General features: G+C 39.2%; 1 protein-coding gene across 6 annotated transcripts in view; it reads right to left on the bottom strand.

Moving 5' to 3' along the window:
- Positions 1-27,455, bottom strand: part of STAU2 (staufen double-stranded RNA binding protein 2) — a 176,565-nt gene that overhangs the window by 108,212 nt on the left and 40,898 nt on the right. For all 6 annotated transcript variants that reach the window (XR_003922902.1, XM_030010781.2, XM_030010784.2 and 3 more), the window contains 3 exons: positions 11,398-11,557; positions 6,253-6,360; positions 50-262 (listed from right to left, as the gene is read on the bottom strand). Coding sequence is in view for 5 of the 6 variants with exons in the window: in XM_030010781.2 (XP_029866641.1) it covers positions 50-262; positions 6,253-6,360; positions 11,398-11,557 (481 nt within the window). In the remaining variant the exon portion in view is untranslated. The remainder of the gene's footprint in view (positions 1-49; positions 263-6,252; positions 6,361-11,397; positions 11,558-27,455) is intronic.

Raw genomic sequence — 27,455 nt, 5'->3', positions numbered from 1 at the left:
ACTGCTACTTTCTGAACAAACATCCTTAATTCTGTCAAAGGACACATACCTTCAGTATTGTTTTTGGACGTTTTTTAAAGTAAAGTTTTGGCTTTTCAATCACAGGAAGAGGAGGAAGTTTCTTAAGTTCTTGTAGGACAGCCATTGCAGCACGTTTCTTTGAGAGTTTCTTACTGTTGCCTTCTCCTTCTGCAGTGAATTCTCCTACTGTAACGCGTGTAACAAAGCTCTTCATGTGAGGAGGTCCACTTTCTTTAATCACCTTTTAAGTGAAAGTAACACTGAGTCAAATCACCCTACAAGAATATAACTTAATGTTTGTATCTCTGCAATGTACTTACTACTAATGCAGTTTTCCTGCTAATCAAAGGCATTAGATGGGATTTCATAAAATCTTGACAAGTATTAATGACAGTACCGGGTTTGAGGACAGAAAATTAAGGCTAATTAGATAAAGCAAATCTAACCACCATATTCAGTGTTTCACATAAAATACAGTAGGCCTATATTTTCAAAAAGATTTATACAATAACACAATACACACCAATAATGCATATTTAAACCAAGGCTGCTGTTTTTATCCTTGCAAGGTGCTTCACATACTAAAGAAATTCAATTAATGAAGGTCCACCAGGCTTTGGCTATTTCTTCACATAAAACATATGCAAAACTCTATTTATATGGCATCACTTCAACCCGTTCATAATTTTTTTCTATTATCTTTAACACATACGATGTTTGCGCACGGTCCCAAACTTCAGTCTTAAATCCATATTTTTACACTGTCCTAGCTGCAGGCAGCATGCCTGCTCTCAACTCTTACCTTGCCAGCATACACAACTCAGAGTGATATCCTGTACATTTGAAAGGCTGCCATAGTCTTGCCTCCATGACTCTCAGCTGTCCCTCCCAACAGTACCAAAAGGAATTATCAGAAGAGCCACCATAACTCACACAAAAGCCAGTAAGTTCTGAAAAGTTTCATTTATTCATTCCCTTCCAAATATATTCAGTATGACAATAAGAAAACCCATTTGAAGTACTTCTTCACTATTAAAAGTTAGAATAATATGGAAAAAAATGAATAAAAATGAAGTTCTGAGCACCGTACCTTCCTTTAGCTGTTTTTCTGTCTTCATTTTTCCACACACACATCTCCTTTTAGGAGGCTATACTGTTAGGATGCATTCACCAACAAATCACAGCACTGCAAGTGCTAAGATAGCCATCTCTTCATGCATGCACCATTTACTGGTCTGGACAATGTCTATCAGGGATTAGAGACCTCATTTGGGAAAAGGTTCAGTTATTTTGTTTGATGGGCGGAAGCAGCTACCTAATTTAATCTTTGTTACACGTAATTTGTATAAGGAGACATTAGAGCATCTGACAGGCATCTCTTTGTATTATCTTCAAAATCAATACAAATACATATTTTTTCAGTAGGTGCAATTACATCAAACCATTTGTTGAAGAAGTGTAATGCCTGAATGCAAGGGAACTGAGGTAAAGGTGCTAGGGCCTTCTTGGTATAATAACTATATTTTTAATGGGCTGAAACCTTCAACCTTAATATTATTACAACATGTTTTGTATTAAAGTTCTTTTTATCAAGGTCATGTCCCTTGCATTATTTAGTTTTGCTGTTACACTGTAATGAGGTCTCCTTAGGCTTGTATTTCTTTTTTAAGCTCTCTTTTGTGGCAACTTCACCCAGTAAATACAATTATCACAGCATATATCAATAAAAAGACGCAAAATGAAAACTAACAGACAACTTTGTCCGCATTTTCCCAGAATAAGACGACATCTGTGCCAGCATGGAATTTTTCTGTTGTAGTCCAGGAGTGTTCCCACTCTAAGATTCCAGGTAATAATTTCAGAAGTGTTTTCAAGACTGCCTCACTTGAAAGTTGCCCACTAGCGCTTCACCACGTGAGAAGGCAGTGATGCTTTCGAGGCACTGACCCACGCTGAGCTACGGGAAGCTGCACAGCCTGCACCAGAGCTGGAACAAGCCCAGTGCTGGGATCTCCTGCTCTCAGGTACAGTTGGGCTTCGTATCAATGCTGAACACCTTCATCGCACTGCAGTGTTTCCCACTCTGCTTTAAAGTCATATCTTAATCCATCCCTGTACATTGCTATCCAAGTATTACAACACGTTGGCTGTAAAACATGGCTAAATTAACCTCACTAAGGTCCTTAATCTTTTTGTGGTCTTACTAATACCATTATATAGGTGTTTCTACTTACATGCAATATAATGTATTAATAAAATATACAAGAATAACTATACTGACCAGATGAAAAAGGAGAAAATAACTTGCTTAAGAAATATAATTGCTGAGTTCCTAAAATATTAGTTTTATATAAGTTTTCTCATATATATATAAATGCACACAAATTTATATATATATATGAAAAAGAATGTTAATACAGAACCAGATTATATTTTCATATACAAGATAATATATTTCTTAATATAAAACTAATGTATTCCGGTGTGTTTTTCATCTTTTAAACTTTTAAGTATGTGACACAAGGTAAATAATTGCCTGGAAAACGTTCAAAACTGTTTCTTTGTTAGTGTGTAAATGAAAAAAAGTCTGTGTTGTCAATGGAATGAACCCCATAGGATTCAGATGGGATCTGGATCAAGCTAAACATCCAAATTTGGTAATTTAGCAAAAAGAATATTTACCTAACAACGTTTTTGGTTAACCCCAGATTTTAGATCTTTTTTACTCCACATGATTTCAAACAGTTGTGCTATAAGCCTAGGGACAGAAAACACTAAAAAGAAATTCAGCCTTTGCTATCCAAGAACACTATATGCATTAGTACATTAAACTATTTCCTCAGTTGAAAGATACGACCCGTGGACCAAATCATGCCTAATTTAAAGCTGAGAATTTGATTAAAGGTGACAGTTCAATACACTTTTCTTTTTCTGTTTCACTGATTTAAAGAATAACTCCAGCAAGAGAAAACACATGGGGCCAAAACACATCTAAGGTCAAGTTACATCAAGAGTGAATTTGGCTCAACTTAATGAATCATGCTGACAAATGAAAAACAGCAGTATGATTACAACGAAAGAGCAATGCTGCTTCAATTATTAATGAGGCTCCAGGTAAAAAAATCCAAAATATTATGACAAGATTAAATGGATATTAAAAAAAAAAAAAAAAAAAAAAAAAAGGAGACAAAAAGCAGGTCAACAAAAACATGTCATCTACATCCATGATTATTTCAAAGTTTTAAAATACCAATATATTTCCATGTGCTTGTGTGGGCACACATACCAGATTTTCCCAGTTTAAAAAAAGAAAAAAAAGTCTGGATGTTTTATTAAAACTGGAGTGAGGAAGGGTGAGCATCATGCCAAACCCGAATGAGAGCTAGTCAGTATGTCAATCATCCAATCTGAAAGCCTTAATCCCCAGGAGAGCAGGAGCCAGACGGGTGTGAAACTTCCTGCTGAGAACTTGCTCAGTCTCCCAGAGTCAGCAATTTGGTCTGTTCCTAGTTCCAAATACAGAATCTCTGTCTTACTGAGATAAGACTGGGACTTAGAAACTGCACTCTTTTTCCCAGTAGAACACTGGAAAGGGATGGAGAGGCAGAAAATTTGCCTGTTCAGGCACTCTATTACCTCACTCCTGATACTGAGAATGAAAAAAAAAATATTATTGTATTTGCTATTCTAAAGAAAGAACACTCCAATCCAAAGAAAAATACTGATAGAATGACAATCTGAAATACCCCAACATGTTCTACAACCTGAAGCTGTTGACCTCAGTTACATCTTCTAGGCTCACCCAACTCCTTACTGACAAGCTGGAAATAAAAAACACGTATGTTGCAAAAGAACTGAAAAAAGCAAGATTTTAGCCTACTGTCAAGGAGGGAATAAGCAGCAAAATGACCATTTTACAGCTATTCTAACAATTCCTACAGCAATCCATTTGTATACCTCCTTAAAAATTGTTCATTGAGAGTCCCACAAACGCCCTAGAGGAGTTGAATTTTGACTTAAAAGTTGATGAATAAAGGTTAGCTAAGGAGGCACCAGTGATAAGTATGGAATAAAGCTTGTTCTTTGTTAGAACAGAATGCTTTTATTTTAGTTAACAATTTAATAGATAGAAATTCCTTAAAACTTGTCCTAAAGTTCCTAGGCAATTAAAACTAGCCATATTACTCAAAAACAGGATAGACAGAAGAAACCCACAGGGTTCTGTGTGCTCTTCCTATTTGCCACCCCTTGTGCACTTCTAAGGACACATTTACATAGAACTTTACATATCTTTATGACCATTACTTTGTTGCATAACATAGCACTGTTGGAACGTTGGCTAAAGCTTCGTCAGATGAAGAAAAGGCAGAGCATTTTATAGCTATCGCACACAAAAAAAGCTAGAGAAAGCTTTGATGCCTGCCTGGAATAACACAAAACCATTTGCAAATAAAATGCTATTAGAAACATCAGATCCTGGGGATCACCCATAATTGCTTAGCAGTTTTATTGAAATATAAGCCAGTACCAAGTTCAATCAAAACTCTATTTAAGAATGTCACCTAGACTTAGATTGAAAGGCAGGAAATAACACAAAACCTGTCAGGAGAGCAAGAAACTGTCTTTTTTCAATGTTGTTAACATTCTTTGGCAAGTGACACATCAGACTTTTCCTGTACTAAGTATCTCTGCCTTCATTCTCTCCTTACCAAATGCTCTCCCTTAAATAAGCTGAAACACAGGAATGAAGTTAAGACGACATTCAAAGCACTATCCCTCCCTCTTTTCTTTCCAACCTCCAAGCTATTCTGTGACCTGTGACCATTTATCTCCTTGTATTTTAGTGTATTGATTTGTATGGAACTATTCCAAATAGTTTTAAATACTTAAGGTAGAAAATGATGGGTGAAAACTGAAACGTTAATTATGAGCTTCCTTTTTGAAACACAGGCATGTGTTTCCATTATGTCTGATCTTATATAAGAGTTATGTTCTTTCCATGTAGTTGCAAATTGATACACCAACACCCCCGGACACCCCAGTTTTAACCTTGAGATTTCACATTCTCTTAACTTTCTAATTAGTCTGTATTACAGAGATCATATGTATGAAGCACATACAGGTTTGTTATACTGAGGAATTCCTTAGTCAAAACCAGTATTCTTTGCCTTTGGCTCTCTTACCTGCCTTCTGAGAAATTTCTCAGATTTCTAAGAAGGTCCAAATAGCTCATTTGACATTGGCCAATTCACAGATATGGGCCAAACATGTCGGTAAACCTGCATACAGCACACTGTAAGGCGTGCCACAGCATAATTTTTTTTTCTGCATGCAAACATGTGCCTATACTTCAAAAGGAAAAAGCACTGGAGAAAATAACCATCACCAGCATAGGCACTACCCACCTCCTTCATATATACTCAGTTTAAATGCAAAACAAAAAGCAGAAAAATAAAACTTTAAAGAGCCACTTCCACTAGCATTTTCTCCATTTAAAAAAAAAAAAAAAAGAAAAAAACCCCCACCAGCTTGAAAGTCTGGTGGTTCCTACCACAACAACATTAGATTTTTACAACCAGTTTGTATAAGAACTTTCTCATCGGAAAAATTTTCCTGTTACTATCAGTCATTCTCCTGTAGTTAGTTCATTGATAGCATTGGAGCTATTCCAAATATTCTTTATTACTTAAGGTAAACAAAGGTGGCAGAAGCAGGTTCATAGATAAAATCGTATGAAATGAGGAAAAAAAATCATGAAGGCTTAAGTAGAGATAGATAAGGAGTCAAACAGTGTAGAAGATAAAAAGATACTCATGACTTTCTGAAAACAGCACATTGGATGCAAAATGTCTCAATGGGAACTTTTGTAGTGTATGAATGTCTACAGCTAAAGCAAAGACTTTGGCTGACTGTTTTGAAGATTATTTCAGATCAGATTGAGTGTTGCTACTTATTCTAATACAACAGCACCATACAGAAGATTCTTGAACTGTCTTTCTGCCATCCACTTGTTTGCAACCGAATATTAGGTCTCTAATACTTCTGAAAGAGCATCTAGTTTAATAGTAAAAACTCAGTGTCTTAGACTCTGATATACTACCAATAGTTTTTTGTTATAATTTCTATAAATTTGAATGTCATATTCATAATGTATTAATGTTTTTAACTGCATTGAGTTTTAGTGGCAGGGGTTTTTAATACTTTCTTAGCAAACAAATATGTAACACGTACCTCAAAACTGACAGGTATATTGCGCTTCAAAGCAATTTCAAACACTACACTGATCTCAGACTTGTTTGCATCTTTATCTTCTTCTGATTCTTTTCCTGTTTCTCCATTCTGAAAATGAAGAATGCATAATCATATTACAATTTTTAGAAGATAAAATAATATACTTCTCCCTCGATTTCTCAAAGACTTTTGAGTTCTCCTGTCACGCTGTAAATCAGCATTTGTACATCCATCTCAGCACCCCATTATCAGACACCCACTGATCGTGAAGCCATATATAATGCACTTATGCTTGATAATAAAGGAACACATACACATTAATTTATAAATTAATGATGGATGGCAAAATAACTTCGATGGATTTTAGTCTTATTAATGACATGGATAATAATCATCTGAATACACACTTCTTGTGTCAAACACGAGGATCAAACAGATCCTTTGACCTGTTTCTCAGTCTCTCTGTGGGTACCCCTTCCAAGCAAGGAAGAAGTTTTCTGTACTTCTTGGAAAGTACAGAAGACTGTACTTCTCTCAGAAGAAATTCAGTGAATCACCCCCACACTTTGACTGGGTCACAGGTTACAGGTGTCCTCAGCAGGTCCAGCTGGTTAATGGCCCCTCCATCGACTTCCCTCTGGGAGTTATGACCAGTGTGAAAAGGTAGTGACAGAGAACAGCTTGCTCAACACAGAACAGTATTTATTTATCCATAGGAACATAGCAAACAGAGAGGCTAAGAGATAAAACAACAAAAGGAACATGCAAACGTTATCCTGCCTAACATTCAGCTTTGCTTTATACTTTAGGTAAGTCTTATTTTTCTCAGACGACCACCAGCATGGGGATCAGTCAAAGAGTTATCGCCTTTTACAACCGCTACCTTTTGGTGTTTGTCCCCCAGGCCACATCTTCCTTAGTTCTCGGAGGTTTCAATTTCAGGTACTTTCAAACTGCAAAGCTCTGAATGTTTCAAACTGGGATCTCTCAACAACCATGTAACCTTGGCCAGGCTCCTAATTTTTTATTAGTGGAGGTAAACAGCAAAGAAACTTGGGCTGAATTAGGTGGATTCCTGCAGAGTTCCCATCTTACATAACAAAGTCTGATCTAAATCTTCAGCCACTAACATAGCTACAAAATGCAGATATATAAGTTATAAAATAACATTGAAAAAGCATTAGGTTCTTCCCATTCACAATGAAATTTATCAATCTTTTATCTACAATTTGTTAACTTGTAATATATTAATGTTTAAGATAACACAGGACCAAAAATCCAGCAGTCAGCTACAGCATGCAGACTTAGAGCACTTTTTGTCTCATTAAATGCTTGTAAAATTTTGAGTCTGAAAAAGCAATTTAGATCCCTGACATTTATCTAGTGCTAAATACAAAACAAAAATTTATAAAGTTTATAGAACCTGCTGAAAAAAAAGCATGCAGTGCAAAGCAGTAGCAAGGGTAGTTAGAATGAAATTATGTAGGACCTCTAGCTCATTTCATATAATGAAATGTAAAGTACCACTGAAATCAAGAATGTAGGTCATTATAGGACAGGCAAAGCATTGATTACGTTCACTGAGAAAGATCAACTGAACAGAGTTAAAAGGACAATATTTAAAAATAAAAAATATATTGTTGGGATATAAAGAGTATCAAACAAAGAGTGTGGTACTACTATTCTGTAAAAAACCTTAGTGAGAATCTTACTCAGTACTGTATTCAACTAAGTTTGTGTTTTATAAAGGACACTGATAATCTGAAAAGCTGACAATAAAAGCCACAAGGATGAACTACTGATTAGAAAAAAAACAACTTTACAGAGACACTATGGAAACAACCAGTTCTATAAAAAGATTCAAAATTACGTAAGCAGAATCTGTAAATATATATGGGATAGAGATTTTTGATTAGCAAATATAAGAAAATACCAATTACATAGAAAATGAAGCTAAGTGAATTTAGAAGAAACATCTTGCAAATTATCTTTGAAATGGGGAATAATCAATCACTGGCCTAATTTACATAAAACATAAAGCCCATTGGACTGTCACCAAGCCTTTAAGTCAAGAATGTTTAGGTTTTCTAGCTATACTCTAGCTTAACCAGATATGTAGAGTCTAATGTAGAAATTACTGTTTAAAATTTCATGATTAATAAAAAAACATTGGTCCAGAAAACCCCCGATTGTCCCTTCTGCCCTTACAACTTAACTCCTTGCATATTTTTCCACCAAACACAGTAGAGAGCCTAACCATGAGTGGAGAATAGGGAGAATCATAGACTTTAAGGCTTAGACCTTAGCACTGAGCAATAAAGTTTCAAGCCTTAGTCATATGACTTCCCTAAAGAAAATAAAATATGTTCAGGAGTGTCTCAAGTACTTTGGATTTAAATTTGATCCTCATTCCACAACTGACACTTTAATTGTAAGGCCTTTCTTAGTCTCACATCTATGAGACAGCAGAGGTGCTTTGGCAGACACACAATAGCTCTTTTATGAAAGCAGGCTCATAATCACCTGTAACTCTGCCCTGTTTGCTGATGCTTCTTGTTTCTGCCCACCTTACGCTCCTCTACACGTTTGCACAATGAAGTATTAAGATGGCAATACTCCTCAGTGGTTTAATACAGAAAAAAGATTTTATCCTTAACTAAGTTTTTTAAAAAAAGGAAAAAAAGGGTATCTTGAAATGAAGGAAGAATATATAGAAGGCTGCATTAAGCAAACATGGTTATGAAGGTGAAAAGGTAAGCCCATGTATTTACTGTGCTATATTCCATGGATCCCATTCCAGTGAAATTCACTGAGTTACTAATGGGATGCAGGTCTAGATCGGAACCAGCAGGTCTGTCCTTGCTCCCCTCTCTGCTCTTCTTGGAAGCACAGTGGCAGTGATTGGGGAAGAAAGAAGCTCAATCTAGTCATGTAATTGAGGCCAGCCAGACCCTAATGTGTCCTGGCTCTGATCCACGCATGATGTTTGAGGAATGGTGAATCAATCATCTTCCATGGCTGACCCAAGCAGCTCAGTTCTGCTGAAGGAAGGAGAGTTTTACTGAGCTGGACAATGTCCCATGGTGAGGGCACATCCCACCACTGCGTAGCAGCCCTGCGTGCACTTCACATGACCAGCAGCAGGGAGGAGCCTCAACCTTAGCACCATGAAGCCCTTAAACTCTACTTCAGCCAACCTCAAGTTCTCTGGAGAGCTACGCTCAGCTCCACACGATGCAGTTCTTGGTACTCCATCATGACCTAGGCATAGTGTTATCTCCAGCCTTCTCCAGTCACCTACAACTCTAACCCATGAAGTGACAGAGATGTTTCTTCATGACTAGCTTACAACAAGCTCCCTTTACCCTCAGCATAACCAAGCCACAGATGTTTTCCTGACTAGGGACTCGATTTAGTCTCCTACCCACAGACACCTGCTATTGAGATCCTATAGTATCCCGAGTGGTCTTCAACTGCTGCACCAGAAACTCACAGTGCTCCCACAGATCTTGCAAGTACTATGTAAATGTCTCAGCTACTCTACGGTATTGTCTCCTGACAAGTCTTCCCATTTTTCTCATAGCTAACTATGGATTTGATTCAGTTTACATATATAACTTATGGTGGTGAAGAGAAGAATGAAATTACTTCATTAGCTCATGAGAGAGGCAAGGCTACAGCATGCTACAAGAATTTAGGAAACTCAATTTGCCATGACTACATCTTCTAAAAGCCTGCACATCCTAACAAACACTGATGTAAATAGACACTAAATAGACCCAGTTAGGAATGAATGTTTATAAAGATTTTATTACTTTTGCTAGGTAAATTACATATGTACATGGGCTGTGAAAACTCAGTATATAAACCAGGTACATATTGATGTTACTTATATCTATTATTTACTTTTGTCTACTACTTATTATCCTATGCACTTAGTGGTTTAATTTCCATTCTGATTAAAGGATATCTTGAATTCAAAGATTCTTTTGATAATACTAAACATATAATTTTCAAAAACTAAGAATATGCTGAGCTAAAAATATGTTTTAGTAATATAAGGTTTGTGCTAAGGATTCATTATCAACTAATACATTTGACTGGAAGCCAGAGAAAGGAAGGGAATTAATAATGAGAACGGAAACAGAGATTCCTCCTGACTTTACATATTCTTTTTTAATAGTTTTACTGTTTTAAAAAAAAAAATTAATATTAACTATAGTAAGTGATTTTGAAGAGAATTTCCTGATCCAGAAAAATAACATAGCAAAACAGAAGGGTGAGTCAAACTCTCTTTGGATCAAGATGAGGACGTAGACACAGGGTGAGGCAGAAAGAACAAAGATTTTTTTAGTACAGAAAATTATTTCCATTCTTAAAAAGCAGGTCAAAACACACAAGACACTGAAGGTAATATTAGTAATGTTTTGTACTGTGCACAGGAGTTCAACAGGCATCATCAGAAAGAGTGTACAAAATAAAAGGATTGTCTCCTCATGCATTTATTTTGGCTTATTTGACTGGGCAATTTTATTATATTTGTCCTTTCAATTTGCAAAGATTATTCTGAGAATAATTTTTCTGTTAAATATTTCTTAAAATATAACACAACATTTTCAAGTAGCAATATACACCACTTACAAACATAGCAGTGAGAAAGCTAGCTATTTAAAAAGCTACTAAGTGGCTAAAAGCCTAGAACCATCAGACAAGTGATCATCAGCTGTCAGTGAGCTCTGTCAGGTTTTTAGGTACATTGGGGACAAGTCATGTCAGCTGTAAAGATTGCATTCATGGCACAACACTCATTTAAGATTAATAATTTGTCCTCCATGAAGCCACTGATTAAATGGACATTTTCTCCACTTTTGGCATAATCTCAAATATTTTATTTTTATTTTATTTTTAACTTAATGACTGTTGACAATCCCATCTTTAAAATGCCTACTTATTTTTGTTATTTAAGTCTAGTTCCATTTTAGGTGTGCTATTATAAAGAAATAACACTAACAATTTGCTAGTATTACTTCTCTAATTATGGAGGCTAACATGAAAAAAACACTAAAAATTGAACATTGAAAAACTGGCAATTAAATTGTTTGATTTGGTATCTTAACGTGAAGATTAGTTTTCTGAAACACAAACCTGAGGTAATTTTTCTGGAATAGGCTCATTCTGGAGAGCTTGAAGGGCCTTCATTGCAGCATTATGTCTAGCAGCTTGACGAGTCTTTCCTTCACCAAAAAACTCACTGTTGCCAACAGTTAACTGGACATAGAAAATTTTAGGCACTGGGCAGTGATACCTGGAAATAAGTCATGAAAAGAAAACAATAAAATTTATTAACTGTAACCATCAATTTTACATAATATAGAGCAGTAGTTAGGGATAAAACATATCTTTTCTCACAGAGTAAGACCTAACACTTAAATACATGAACTGCTCCTCAGCAAGGCCGTCAGTAACTGTGACAGCAGCTCCTACGTGCAAACCAGCTCTTCACCCACATTTGCACGGCTCTGCAACAAGCTTTACTATGCTTCAGCCCAACAGCCCAGCTCTGCTTTCTTCTTGGTTTGAGTCTTGAGAAGATTAAACCTGAGGAGAACCAAAAGCTCCAGTGGAAGCCATGCCTGGGAGACAACTGTCCCACAGGAAAGCGGCACAGAGGAAGAAGGATTGAGAGGTCTCTCATCTGAAACCTGCTGGCATGGCTCAGCTCTTGGGGACAACAACAAGTCAGATGGCAGAAGAGTGAGGGACCTGGACAATGTACTTCTAGCCTCTTTTTAAAGCTCAAGTATTGAAATCTTTGTAGAGAATAAGGAGTTCTCTTCCAAAAGCATAACAGAGGGTAGGGAGAATGTCTCCTCCAACACTGTAACAGCCAAACATTTTCCGGGCATGGAAAGAAAAGCAGCAGTCACCACCACATTGTTTTCCTTTTTTTTCCTTCCCACAGAAAATTTCTAAATATAATGGCAGGGTTTGTTTTTCTGAGTATGTCTGAAAGGCACCGAAAGAAAGATAAAGCAAGAAATTGCACGTTTTCCTGTGAACAGGCACAGCTATTATTCCTCAAAGAAAGCAGTATCTTTATTCATATCATCAACTCCACGTGCTATTTCCAGTAATAAAAATAGCTAACCCAACCCATACTCCCTGCCCTGAAACCTGTCTCTCACTAGCAGTGAATGAAGAAAGAGAGGTAATGCCATTCTTGGGTTTGGGAGGTCCTGTCACAGCACTGTGACAACTACAAACATAAGAGCTTGTCCACATAGGCAATTTCTACAGAAAATAAGTATTCCACCACCACCACCACCTCAGACTCAGAAAAAGCAATTCAGCACAGATAATTAGTTCTAATCACTGTTAAAATTATAATCTCTTAAGAGAACATTTCCAAAAATTGCTCTAATTATATTCTACACAGGTGAGGGAATTCACTTCATACTCTTCACTCTGTGTCTAGTCAGCCTGTGCTCCTTCCTCAAAGGCTTTTCTAACACACTGGAGATTTAGTCCTTGGAAGAATATATACCTACCAGAAATGGTTTCTCATTTATGACAAATAACTTGTACATATTTTACGGCAATGTAAAAAAGCCCAGGATTCCAAAAGTGTGGCCAAAAGCTAGGTCCATTGTAACAAAACTAGAATCACTCAAAAACACAACAAAGTACTATGTTTTCCTTCTTCCTCTTACAGGATCCTTATTAGAGCGTGCTCTCTCCATTTTCATCTGTTGACATGGATGTTGATTTTTTGGTATGAAGACTTTCTGACTTTTCATTAATAATTGTAACCAATTCGTTTCAACTATAAAACAAAGTTTTTCAGATAGCAGCACACTTCAAACCCAAACAAGTGCAAATAAGCACTTCAGTCTCAGTGCCCCTGAACTTTGTGCCTAATTCTAAAAATACGTTTATATGGAAAGAGCAAAACCATAACACTGGCTCCAACATGCCTCTGGCTATAGGGCCTTGGAGGGGTGAGCAAAGTTGCCTTTACGACATGCAAAAAGCGGGTATTTACTTTGCTTTCCTGTTTACAGTTTAATACAGTTATAGGGAATTATTAAGGCCTGGAAATGCAATTGCTTATGTAGTATTTTCATAAAATTATAGAATAACTCAGGTTGGAAAGGCTCCTGGAGGTTATCTGGTCCAATGCAGCACCCAAAGCAGGGTCAAGCTCTGAAGTTACACTGTCTTGTTCAGGCATTGTCCAGGGTATTGTGGATATCTCCAAGGATGAAGATTCCACAACATCTCTGGGCACCCCGTTCCAGTGTTTGACCACTCTTTCTGGAAGGACACTACAAAGCTCCTACATGCGTAACGGAATTCAAACACCACGGTGCCATTCGTTAACAAAGCAGCTGTCAAACCAAAGAAACGGATAGTTCCAAGAACGTTAATTTCTATCCCACTCCACTGTGTCCTTCATTGCTTCAGACATACAGCATTCACCTTCTGCCTCCCTCTGCTTCTAAAAGGTACAAACACAATACCAATACACTAGCAATGTGACAAAATCTACAACAAAAAAGTAGAGGTTTCAGGCTGAGATTTACCTCAAAAAGAATGGTAGCTTTTCAAGTGAAAGGCAGAATTTCACCCCTTCCCTTCACTTAATGAGCTTACATAAAATGCTTCCTATATCAACATTTTCCTTTGATTTATTAGTTTTATTTGGTTTGCAATATTGTTTTAGGGAATTTTAAAAATAAATTTAGGGAATATGCAGGCAATAGATGTAAATAATACCTTGAAAGAATTTAAATCTAAGAATCAGGAACAGGCCTTTGACACCAAACACAGGTCAAACTATACTTCCAGAGTGAAAAATACTACATTTATTTAAAATCAAGGGAAAAATAATTAAAAACTTCATCAGTATAATCAGCATCAACTCCACTTCTTCCACAGCTGGCTTAGAGCTGTCTGTCCCTGGCTCCTATACACCACTAATGTGATTCCTCTGAAAGTCTTTCCTTAGTTTATCACAGAAACACAGAATAGTTGAGATGGGAAGTAACCTCTGGAGATCCCCTAGTCCAGCCCCCCTGCTCAAAGCAGGTCAGTTAGAGCAGACTGCTCAGGGCCGCTTTCCTTTGGGTTTTGAGTATCTCCAAGGGTGGTTGATTCAACAACCTGTCTGGCAATCTGCTCTGGTGTTTGAGTAAAAAAGGCTTTTCTTTTCTTATGATTAAATGGAATTACTTGTATTTCAGTTTGTGCCTCTTCTTCACTGGATACCACTAAAAAGAGCCTGGCTCCGCTTTCTTTACTCATCCCCTTCATGTATTTTATACACATTGATAAGATCGCCCCGAGCCTTCTCTTCTCCTAGCTAACCAGTCCCAGCTCCCTCACTCTCTCATCAGATGAGAGATGCTCATAATTTAGCTCCCTCAGCACTCATGGGTGCATTCCATCAGGCCTCATAGACCTGTCCTGTCTGTTTAAATGTTCCCCAACCTGATCCTCCTCCATCAAGGGTAAGTCCTACCTGCTGATCTCAGGGACCTCGGACTCCTGAAGGCCAGTCTTATCAGTAGACTGAGATGAGGGCATTTTGAGTACCTCCATCTTTTCCAGGACCATCAGGTTCCCTGCCCCACTCAACGGTGGGTCCCTAGTCTTCCTTTTGCTGCTGTAGAAACCCATCTTGTTGCCCTTCACATCCCTTTCCAGATTCAACTCCAGATGGACTTCAGTTTTTTCTAACCCCATACCTGCACACTTGTACAGTGTCTCTACATTCATCCTGGGTCACCTCACCTGGGTCACAAACCCTGTTTGAGTTTAGTCCAAAGTTCCTTGTTCATCCATGCAGGCTTCCTGCTGCCTTTGCTTGACCACCTGCATGTCGGGATGGACGGTTAAACCGTTCTTAAGCTTGGAGGAGGTGAACCCTGACAAGCTCTCCTGGACTTCTCTCTTCAGGACTATATCCCCTGGGATTCTTCCAAGCACGTCTCTGAAGAGACCCAAGTCTGCTAGCCTGAAGGCCAGTTTGTGATCTGTGATACCTGCCTTGTTCGCTCCTCTCAAGATCCTGCCACTATCTCATGGTCACTGCACTGACTCCAACCTTCACATCTCTGACCAGTTCTTCTTTGTTTGAATGTGTGAGCTCCGGCATGAGTGCCCATCCTCACCAATTCCTCATTTGCCTATGTCAGAAAGTTGTCATTGATGCACTCCAGAAACCTCCTGGATTTCTTGTGCCCTGCTGTGATGTCCCTCCAACACATACTGGGGTGGTTAAAGTCCCCCATGAGGACCAGGACTGTGGCCATGAACATTCTTCCAGTTACCTGAAAAAGACCTCATCTACTTCTTGATCATTCAGTCTGTAAGAGACATGCACCACAATATCACCCACATTGGTATGCCCTCCTGTCCTGACCCATAAACTATCAGCTGTCTCATCACTCATCCCCAGACAGAGCTCCATGCATTCCCACTGCTCTCTCACATAAAGGACAACACTCTGTCCTTGCCATCCTGGCCTGTTCTTCCTAAAGAACCTGTATGCATTGATTGCAGCACTCCATTTATGTGAGCTATACCACCATGCCTCTGTGATTCCAGTGTGGTTGTGGCTCTGCAGTAGCTGCACACAGACCTCTCATTCCTCCTGTCCACTCTCCATGCTAAGTGTGTTTGTGCACTGGCACTTCAGATAGCAACCCAAGTGTACTGATTTCCCAGAAAGGGTATAAGGACTTCCCCCATCATGCTGTCCTGTAGGCTCTTCCTTACTTGTGTGCATACACTTGGGATGGGACCCCTTCAGCCCTGTTTTGTTGGTTTTAGGGTCTCTCGTCAACATCACCTTTAAGTTTTTGCCTACTAACTTGGTCCATCACTTCCTCACTTGGTTATAGGTCAACTCCACTCTCCGTCACTTTAAAGTTCTCTTGACCAGATTGGCTGATCTGTTGATAAAGATGCTTGCCCCACTTGGTCAGGTGGATCCCATCTCTTCCAAGCATTGATCCTCAAAGAGGGTGCCACAGTTGAAAAAATCAAATCTCTGTAGTCATGCTTGTTATTGTCCATGTGTCTGCTTAAAGTATCACTGGTGACCACTATGAAAAGCAGAGGTAGGTAATAGCCTAAGGAACAGACAACCCTTGGCAGTCTATCCACAATGTCCCAATCAAAGCCCTCGGTGAGAAGCAAACCTCCCTGCACAGCAGGGCAGGTTCACAGATGGTGGTCTCCATCCCCTGCAGTAGAAAGTTGCCCACTATTATCACTTGCTGCTTCCTTCTGGTGCTGCTGGAGGGCTCAGACTTGGCTGGATTGGATGCTTTGAGAGCTCCTAGGCCCTCATCTGATGCCAGGGCACTGAAATTGTAGTTGCAGACCTGCAGATGGAGCAGAAGCCTTCCTCCCAGTGCCAAAAATTACAAGCTTCCAGCCTTTGCCATCACAGGACTCCCCATTTCCCAGCCCAATAAGCACTGACTCTCTCTGCTCCTCCTTTGGTACAGTTGGGGATTCAGGCTCTTGCACCTGCAGGGTCTCAGAGAAGATCCAATTGATCTCTTGCTCATCAGCTCTAATGATGTCAGCACAGTTTGCTGACATCTTCCTGCAACTCTTTTACTTGGTAATACAGATCCCCTGACAGTGCACACCTCCTGCAGACAAGGCCACTGTCTCCCCATCCCAGCTAGAGCTCTGGAGCTAGATCTGACTTAAGGTCTCTGATGTACCACAATAGCTGCTCCAGGTGGTGCTAGGAATGGTGCCATGTGGCACATCACCACCATCGCTGAGCGCACACACACTGTCCTCGGCAGAGTTTCTGGCTCCCTTTTGTGTGAATTGCTGTGATGCATCTGCTGCCTGTCTCTGGGAATGGTGATCTAGGGCCTGCACTTTTATGTGCTTCTCCCCAGTACCAGCTGAAAGCGTGCTGGACCCTCTCTAATCAGGACACAGCTGGAAGAAAAGCTCAATGCACCTTTTGATCAGGGGCAGCTGCTAGAGCTTGCTAGAAGCCGCAGCCTCCTGTAGCTATCCTTTCCCTGCAGCAATAGGCACGCTCAAGTTCCTCAAAGAGTTCCCAGGAATCCTCCCACCATCCCAGAAGTTGTTCTCAGAAGATCTAGAACTAGAGCCTGGAAACTGCTGCATCTGTTGGCTGCCTCTGTTAGCTGCAGCTTAGCATAGGACAAGCTCTGTCACACAAAAGCAGTAGGCTTGATAGCACATCCCTCCTCATTACTTCACAATCCTCTTTAAATAAAAAGAAATGTGGTAGTGCTGTTAGCAACTACCTAGATTTAAGGAAAATACAACATTCATCATAAGTTCCTGTTTCTTGTTGAGTTACTAGACCTACCTTTCTCTCCATTACATGCAAAGGAAGAAAGCACATCAACCTTAATCCACTTCATAAACTCCAATCCCACAACAGGCCCTCTCTTTTTCCTCCTCCCTCCCCACCTTTTCTTTTAAAGAGTGTTTAGGGAGCTATTTATGTGATAATATGGAAAAATGATATTCAGCCTGTGGCTCTAGAGCCTCATGCAGCTCTTTGGCATTGGCAGAATGATTAGGCTTTTACATGGTTTTGATTAAACTTTTCTTGCTCTGCTTGGCCTCAGGCAGAGTTAACAGAGCACTGATAATATGAACATTGCCAGGAAAGTGCAAAGGAGCACCTGAAATCATCAGAAAATGGACTAAATCTGGGAGGATATTGGCTTCTCTACAACATGGAGCATGTCAAATAGAAACAAAACATCCTCCTCTTTTCAGTGGTGAGGACAGAGACTGTATTAACAAAAACCTTAAAAGTAATCATAATATTACAGTCTGAAAGTACAGTGCAATGATTAAACTGAGTTTTAATACAGAGTGATTCTGCATCCTGAAGATGCACACTCATGTAAGGAACAACCCCATGCAAGTTAAGATATCTGCCACTGGTCATTAAAAAACCTTCTCAATATATTATATTTGAGTTACTAAAAATGACTGAAAACATTAACAATCTTGGGAATATTTGTATAGAGCTTGTGGATTATTATGCAATAACATATCAGCACAATATTTTCCATCACAAGAACACCTACACATCAGTCCTACACTCCTTAGCCCTCTGTTGCTTTGTTCAGCCACAGAACTGAAACAGTCAGGATTTCCAACAGCAACGCTTCATGTACGGACTCATTAGATCTCTGAAAGTTTTAAAACTACCTACATTTAAAGAATATGCATCTCCCTGCATTCTACATGGCAGCTACAAAGGTTAGGATTTTCCTTTGGAGAAAATTCTTATGTAAAAAAGATTGTCAGGTGATACTGGCACACTCCTCAGAACATACTCCTCCAGAATGTAAGCTGACAGACACAGCCAAATGACAGAAGATTACAAGACTAGAAGACAACAAAAGGACATGTGAAATGATACATTCAATTGGAAGAAAAAAAAATGTGATAAAGAATAATACTTTAACAATCAGTCACATATAATCTATTAAAACAAGTTAATTTTTATCTGGTTCTTCTGGACATTTGAGATTCTTAAGATCCCTCAACTAAGAGGACTGGCAAGCAGGTTCTCTTTATTCCAAGTTTCATAGCATCAGAAATCTACTTTTTAGCTAATGCCATTGGTATCACTTTAGAATAGTCAACCTGAAAAAGGGTTATTTGCTCTATGACTGTGACCTTGAATGCCAAGTTTCAGCAATGAATAAATATTTACAACTAGTTATAAACCCCTAAAAATAGGGGTTCATAACAGAAATGCTGACAGACCTTAACTAAGTTGGTGTGAGCGGGCGCCACTATAATTAAATAAATCACCAAGGTCTGTTGACAATTAGAAAACTCATTTTGGTTTGCCACAGAGACAAACAAAAATTCTGTTCATTATAATTTTACTGGAATATGATGTCATAACATGTAAGCATACTGAAACAATCTGCTGCTTTTCTAGCCAAAATATTAATTGCATACTAAGGAGCCCTTGGGGCCTCTTCCTTTTTGGCCATCAAATCCACACACACAAAGACAAATAAAGTATTAGTACATACGTTATGTGTTCATACTGCATTTCCTGCATTTCTCTGGATTCCTCAATGGCATAAATGTTTCTGATAAATATTGTTACTTTATTCTTAGATGGGAAAAAAAAAAACCAAACCAAGTGCAAGCTGCAGCTCTCGGAAAACAGGAAGTTTATTTAGATTTAGCCTCCTTTTCACTGTTAAAAACTCCAGTGAGGTTTTGTCTAGATTCTAATGGCCAATGTATTCTTCACCTATGTAAAAAAGAACAGATAAACCCAGTTACTTCCCCACCACACAAGTGTTGTAGGAAGTATTACACTATTCCCATTTCAAAATGCAAAGTGAAGAGGAACAGGGACTATTTTGGCCAAGATGAGGGCCACTAAAATATGAGATATGACATGGTATGGGAAAGTCATTCTTCAGATGCCAGCTCCATGCTGAAAGGGACATTCTCTGCACTGTTTCTTTCTGGCTCCTTTTCCATACCAACTCAATCAAGCTGGCAGCCCTGCTGACACTACTTAACCAGGAAAATGCTGTGAGCTTTGCGAGTGGAGGGATAGAGAGCCACAGACTGTGCAGGGGAGTAGGAAACAGCATTTGCTGTGAACAACTTTTTCTCCGCAACATTTGAAATTCTCTAGGGGAGCAAGTTGCTTAGTGCAGCTGTTCCCTGGCCATGCCCTATTTTTCTAAGCAGTCCATTAACCATGTGCATTTCTTACAGATGTGAGTTCTATGTTTTGAAGAAGGAAACATCCAGTACAGCCACTTTTGTCTTCATACAGTCCACCTCCTGGTTCTTTCAGCAGGTCCACAACAACACCTGGGAACAAAGAGGCTCTCTTTTCCAAGTACTCCTTTTGAGAACGACAGTCCATTATCCCTGAATCAGTCTGGCTGTCCTCGTCTAGATTACCTCCACATCCTCCAAAAACATTCTTAATGTAAAGCGAGCATGACAAGGCACTATGTATCACTTTTAGCCACAGACATCCCTTATTAGATGGAAAGGTAATTTTCTGAAATTTCTATTCAGCTGATTTATCTATATAGCCTATTACTGTTTTCACCTGCCTAATGTTGACCTCCCCTCAGCTACATAGAGAAGATTTAAAAAAAGAAAAATCATGTATACTTGTCCCAGATAATCCTTCATTCGAAAGATGGTTTTAAACTATAATCCAAATCTTTAAAACTTCAAAATTAATTTAATCAATTCTGAATGATTCAATATTTTTTCTCTATATAATATTTGCTATGATCAGTTTATGAAACCGATTTTGACCTAGTTGTAGAAAACCCCTAAGCAATAGAATGTTTAATTGACTATGTAAGAATTGTAAAGAATAACGATGTGATGGAAACATATTAACAGAAAGAGATTCAAAAGCATCTGTTGAATTTTTTTTTAAATAATGAGAAAACGTAACAAAGATGCTTCCCATTTTAAGACATAGAAACTCCAAACCTTCTCTACTTCAAACGTAAGAATGTAAGCAAATCCTGCATAAACAGTCAAGATCTATGAGTTGCAGGCAACTGCATAATGTAGTCCTCTTTAGCTGGTAAGGTCTATTAGAAAAAAAATTAGATTACTTGCTTCCAGTGCTTCTGTTGGGAGGATGATCTAGAAGCTGAGCTGATACTTATGAATCTCCTAATGTTCAGCTTGGCTATATTTTTACGTTTTGTTTTCTGTCAATACTATCCCTTAACTTCTATAGCTTATTTACTTTTTTGTTATGTTTACCCTCCAAGGCAAGCTTTCCCATTCCCTCTCAGCCTTTGTTTTGCAAGGGAACAAGTCAAGGTATTTTAGAAGTCTTCTGTATAAAAGGCTACTTGCTATCCTGATAATCCTTCACAGCCCTTCCCTATACTTGCTCCTGTTCTTAAATGTAAGAGTCAAGAATGGTAGACAATATAACATATGAAAGGCTAACAGTGTTCTGTGTAACAACAATATTTGTGTATCTTTACCAGAAATATCTTGCTCAACACATCTTAAAAATCACATTTGCCTCTCCTCTGGTTCAATCTCATCAGTTATTCTTAGTTTATCTTGCAAATAATTAATAATATCAGATAACACTCCTGTTCTGTGATTTCCAACTGAATAACCCTCAAGTGACAACAGAGTTAGTGCTGCTTGTGCCTATGGTCTTAATCTTACACTTTATACTGGAAAGTCTAGTCTCATCCCATTTCTAACGTGTCAGTCCTCACGATCATCCAACTCTTCCTGCATATCTTGATCTTCCTGTGTAACGATGATGTCTTCTACATCCCATGAACATTTTCCTACTTTTTTTGCAAACACCATTACAAAAATAATTTAAAAGGTTGATTCTAAAACTGGAAGAACTGCACTTAATAATCTTCCTCAAAGTTTGATTTTTAATACTGCTGATTATTTTTCTTTTCCTTTCCCACCTTGCATTTCTTACACAAATCCCCATCTCCTTCAGTTTAATGAAAACATTATCCTTATCTAATGCTATAAAATGCTTAACTGAATCCCACAAGTATAAGACTTGCTTTACTCTCTTTACCTAAAAAATGAGTTAACACATAACATGCAAGGTTAACACATTAGTCAGACACAATCTACCTTTAGTACACAGAAACTTTGTGTTGAGTTTTAACCTTTTTTACTTCCATGTCTTTATTTATACTTTCTTTTAAACTTTGTGCTAAGTCTGTGAATATTTCATGAAGTTAATGATGATTGCCCTTTCTTTTTTTTTTTTTTTTTTTTAATTCTTTTCCTGGGCTAGAGACTATGCAGTTCCTTCAAGCAGTATGACTAACTTAATAAAAAAAATTGACTCATGTTTTCACGATCACAGTACCGAAACATTCTTGAGTAAAAAACAAAAGGGAGGCAGATTCAGTGTAACATAACATTATCTAATGTGGAATCTTCCCAGAAGAATTTGTGATGACAAGACGGTAACATTGCCACATCACTGTATCACTGAATTCCAAGTTGCTCAATACAGACATTTGACTGAAATAAATATTTCAATATTTACTCTCTGCATGTACCACTACTTTGTTTACCATTTGCAGTAAATAGGTATATCAACAAGTAAAAAACAGTTGCTCACCAAAAGTAATTAGAAGAAACCAACGGAAAGCTAAAGACATTATAAGTTAAATACTTTAACCATCATGGATTAAGCTAACAAGAAATACAGCAAATATTGAGCCACCTATGTAGCACTAGTTATAGAGATGCTTCCCAGCACAGTAAGTTCAGATCTCTGCTTCCACTTTTATTGCTCTCTCTCCCTCAGTCTAAAGCCTAAAAGTCTAGGAGAAGCACTTTTCAAAGTGCCAGAAAGGTCTCAAAACCAGCCCGAATACTTTTTTTTTCTGAAACAACAAAAAAAACCTAGTGCAAGAGATATGAGAGGAAAAAAAAGAAAAAGGCTAAGAAGTAAAAAGAAAAAACCTAGGGAAAAAGGGATCATGAGATGAACCTTCCAAAGTACTGTACATTGGAAACTAAAGATAGAAAAAACAAGTGAAAAACAACAATCAAAATCAAGAAGGGAGCACAGAACAAAATGTTATGTGCCTCTGAAGAAGTATTTTTATCTATCAACTGGATAACTAAGTAATGAAAATGGTCAACACAACTTCAACTTAATCTTGATTGCAAAAATAGCATAAATAATATAAGAACATAACAAGAATACTGCCTCCAGAGTTTAAGGCATTGGAAAATGTCAAGTGGACAATGCTGACATGGAGATGGGGACAGGGGAGAGGAAAAGAAATACAAGTAAAAAGAAAATGTTCTTTTCCATGACATAAAAACAAGTACAATAAAAATAAAAGGGAAAACATAATGAAGCTGTGATGTACACTGTATACTTAGAGGTTAAAGCAGACATCCAGAAGACAAACATCTCAAACTCTTATCTACTTCAGCTCATAAAATTTCCCATGAACTGTATTACTCACTAATCCTTACAAGCATGCAGAGTGGTTACTGAGAATGCTGTCCAAATACCCGTTACAGTAAAAGAACATAAACAATGTTGCATATCTGACTACAATAGCATTTTCTTTCTACATAAGAAACTCATGTCAAAAAAAATCATGTCACTTGCCAGCCTAGAGACTAAGCAAATGAGAGAATGAAGTACCTCACTCATTTAATTTTATCATATATTTATACTGGTAATATAATGCTAATAAAAATGTTACTAACAAAATCATCTCAGTCCTAGGGCTTCATAGGAATTAATTAATCTAAAAGTCAACAGAGGAAGAAGGCCCAAGAAAGTTCACAGAGTGATTTGCAGCATCCAAATTAATTTAAATTGAAATAACTAGTGTCTATTGGGCTATATTCTGTTCCCACTTGGAGGAATGTAAACATATGGACATTAAATTGCATTATCCTGAGTAAAAAATTTAACCTATCATTTTAAACTTGGCAATTAAAGGATTGAAAGTAAGAACAAACCGAAAAACCACACTTAATCGTGTCTTAACCAGCCACCTCTCAGCAGCTGAGTGCAGTTAACTGATGATGCACGCTCTCCTACCTCGCTAGTTATCATCTCCGCATCCTCTGAAAATGTACTATCATGGCCAGCTACAACTTCTGTCCAGAAATCTTCTGTCTGTTCCATCAGACTTGCAAAGAAATGAAATGTGACATAGAGATCTTGGTCAACTGGAAAGGGAGGGCATTTTGTGTTGCCCTGCACTGATCCTATCAGGGTGCTGAAAAAAACGTGGATGGCCTTACGAAGGAAGCTTTATCTACACTTGAAAGGGGAAGGGAAGGGGTCTGTTAATCATAGTGAAGTTTGGAAGAGGCAAAAAGGTCGGAAAGCAAAAAGATGAGTGGTGAAGCCTTTCAGTGCTTTGATTCCTTTCTACTTAAAAGCATAAAAAGAGCAGATTTCCTAGGGAAGCTTATTCACGAATAGCAGACATAATACCCCTTCAATTTTCAAACTTCAATGGGCATAATGGATTTACACCAATGACTTACAAATAAATATAAATTCATTTCTAATAAAAATGTATAAGTGATGCAATGAGACTGCAATAGTAGCAGTCATCAATGCACAGTGCCTTGCCTCATTTGGTCCACTGAATACAATTTAGTACCAAATATTAATACAGAAAAAAAGTTAGATTATGTTAGATCAATATACTAAAATATAAGGTTGCAGACTTGCTAAAAGGTAGGAAACGTAGGAAATGTTTATAAGGTGGTATGGAATTGTACTCTAGAAAGCAGGGACTCCAAAAAGACTTGGAGGATAGAGATACCAAGCACTGTTAGAATACAATCATAGAATCATTTAGGTTGGAAAAGACCTTTAAGATCATCAAGTCCAACCATTAACCTAGCACTGCCAAGTCCACCACTAAACCATGTCCCTAAGCACCACATCTACACATCTTTTAAATACCTCCAGGGATGGTGACTCAACCACTTCCCTGGGCAGCCGGTTCCAATGCTTGACAACCCTTTCAGCAGAGAAATTTTTCCTAATACCCAATCTAAACCTCCCCTGGTGCAACTTGAGGCCATTTGCTCTCATCCTATCACTTGCTACTTGGGAGAAGAGACCAACACCCACCTCACTACAACCTCTTTCAGGTAGTTGTAGAGAGCGATAAGGTCTCCCCTCAGCCTCCTTTTCTCCAGCCTAAACAACCCAGTTCCTTCAGCTGCTCCTCACAGGACTTGTGCTCCAGGCCCCTCACCAACTCAGTTGCCCTTCTCTGAACACGCTCCAGCACCTCAATGTCTTTCTTGTAGTGAGGGGCCCAAAACTGAACACAGCACTCGAGGTGCGGCCTCACCAGTGCTGAGTACAGGGGGATGATCACTTCCCTGCTCCTGCTGGCCACACTATTTCTGATACAGGCCAGGATGCCGTTGGCCTTCTTGGCCACCTGGGCACACTGCATGCTCATATTCAGCCGGCTGTCAACCAGCACCCCCAGGTCTTTTTCTGCTGGGCAGCTTTCCAGCCACTCCTCCCCAAGCCTGTAGGGCTGCATGGGGTTGTTGTGACCCAAGTGCAGGACCCGGCACTTGGCCCTGTTGAACCTCATACAAATGGCCTCAGCCTATTGATCCAGCCTGTCCAGATCCCTCTGTAGAGCCTTCCTACCCTCGAGCAGATCAACACTCCTGCCCAACTTGGTGTCATCCGCAAACTTACTGAGGGTGCACTCGATCCCCTTGTCCAGATCATTGATAAAGATATTAAACAGAACTGGCCCCAGTACTGAGCCCTGGGGAACACCACTTGTGACTGGCCACCAACTGGATTTAACTCCACTCACCACCACTCTTTGGGCCTGGCCATCCAGCCAGTTTTTTTACCCAGTGAACAGTATGCACATCTAAGCCATGAGCAGCCGGTTTCTCCAGAAGAATGCTGTGGGAAATGGTGTCAAAGACTTTACTGAAGTCTAGGTAGACAACAATCCACAGCCTTTCCCTCATCCACTAAGCGGGTCACCTTGTCATAGAAGGAGATCAGGTTAGTCAAGCAGGATCTGCCTTTCATAAACCCATGCTGACTGGGCCTGATCAGCTGGTTCTCCTGTACGTGCTGTGTAATGGCACTCAAGATGATCTGCTCCATAACCTTCCCCAGCACCGAGGTCAGACTGACAGGCCTGTAGTTGCCCTGATCCTCCTTCTGGCCCTTCTTGTAGATGGGCGTCACTTTTGCTAACTTCCAGTCAACTGCGACCTCCCCAGTTAGCCAGGACTGCTGATAAATGATGGAAAGTGGCTCAGCAAGCACTTCTGCCAGCTCCCTCTGTACCCTTGGGTGGATCTCATCTGGTTCCATAGACTTGTGTGTGTCTAAGTGGTGTAGCAGGTTGCTAACCATTTCCCCTTGGATTATGGGGGCTTCATTCTGCTCCCTGTTTTCCAGCTCAGGGGTCTGGGTACCCCAAGAACAACTGGTCTTACTATTAAAGACTGAGGCAAAGAGGGCATTAAGTACCTCAGCCTTTTCCTCATCCTTTATCACTATGTTTCCACCCACATCCAATAAAAGATGGAGATTCTCCTTAGCCCTCCTTTTGTTGCTTATGTATCTATAGAAACATTTTTTATTGTCTTTTATGGCAGTAGCCAGATTAAGTTTTGGTTGGGCTTTGGCCCTTCTAATTTTCTCCCTGGATAACCTCACAACATCCTTGTAGTCCTCCTGAGTTGCCTGCCCCTTTTTCCAAAGGTCATAAATTATCCTTTTTTTTCTCCTGAGTTCCAGCCAAAACTCTCTGTTCAGCCACGCAGGTCTTCCCCGCCAGCTTGTGTTTTGGCACATGGGGACAGCCTGCTCCTGTGCCTTTAAAATTTCCTTCTTGAAGAATTGTCCAGCCTTCCTGGACTCCTTTGCCCTTCGGGACTGCCTCCCAAGGGACTGTGTCAACCAGCCTCCTAAACAGGCCAAAGTCTGCCCTCCAGAAGTCCAAGGTGGCAGTTCTGCTGACTCCCCTGCCTTACTTCTCCAAGAACCGAAAACTCTATCATTTCATGATCACTATGCCCAAGACAGCCTCCAACCATCAACAAATCCTTCTCTATTTGCAAACAACAGGTCCAGTGGGGTGCCTTCTCTAGTTGGCTCTCTCATCAACTGTGTCAGGAAGTTATCTTCCACATGCTCCAGGAACTCCGAGACTGTTTCCTCTCCGCTGTATTGTATTTCCAGCAGACATCTGGTAAGTTGAAATCCCCCATGAGAACAAGGGCTAGTGATTGTGAGACTTCTCCCAGCTGCTTATAGAATATTTCGTCTGCATCTTCATCCTGGTTGGGTGGTCTGTAACAGATTCCCACCATGATATCTGCCTTGTTGGCTTTCCTCGATTCCTACCCATAAACACTCAACACTACCGTCACCATCATCAAGCTCTAGACAGTCAAACACTCCCTAACATACAGGGCTACCCCACCGCCTCTCCTTCCTTGCCTATCCCTTCTGAAGAGTTTAATCTCCTTCTGTTGATCATATGTGTATCCGAAATGGTTATGATGACCTTTGACTTAGTAAACAAGGTCAGTATAGAGATTACCTTTACTGAACGGAACTAAGGCTCAGCTGCTGATGTCCACCTCCTTAAGAATTCCCATTT

Source organism: Aquila chrysaetos, chromosome 4, assembly GCF_900496995.4.
Source record: "Aquila chrysaetos chrysaetos chromosome 4, bAquChr1.4, whole genome shotgun sequence".
In the NCBI taxonomy this organism is placed as follows: domain Eukaryota; kingdom Metazoa; phylum Chordata; class Aves; order Accipitriformes; family Accipitridae; genus Aquila; species Aquila chrysaetos.
Note: the sequence above shows the minus strand (reverse complement) of the source record. Positions and strands in the feature narration are given on the sequence as shown.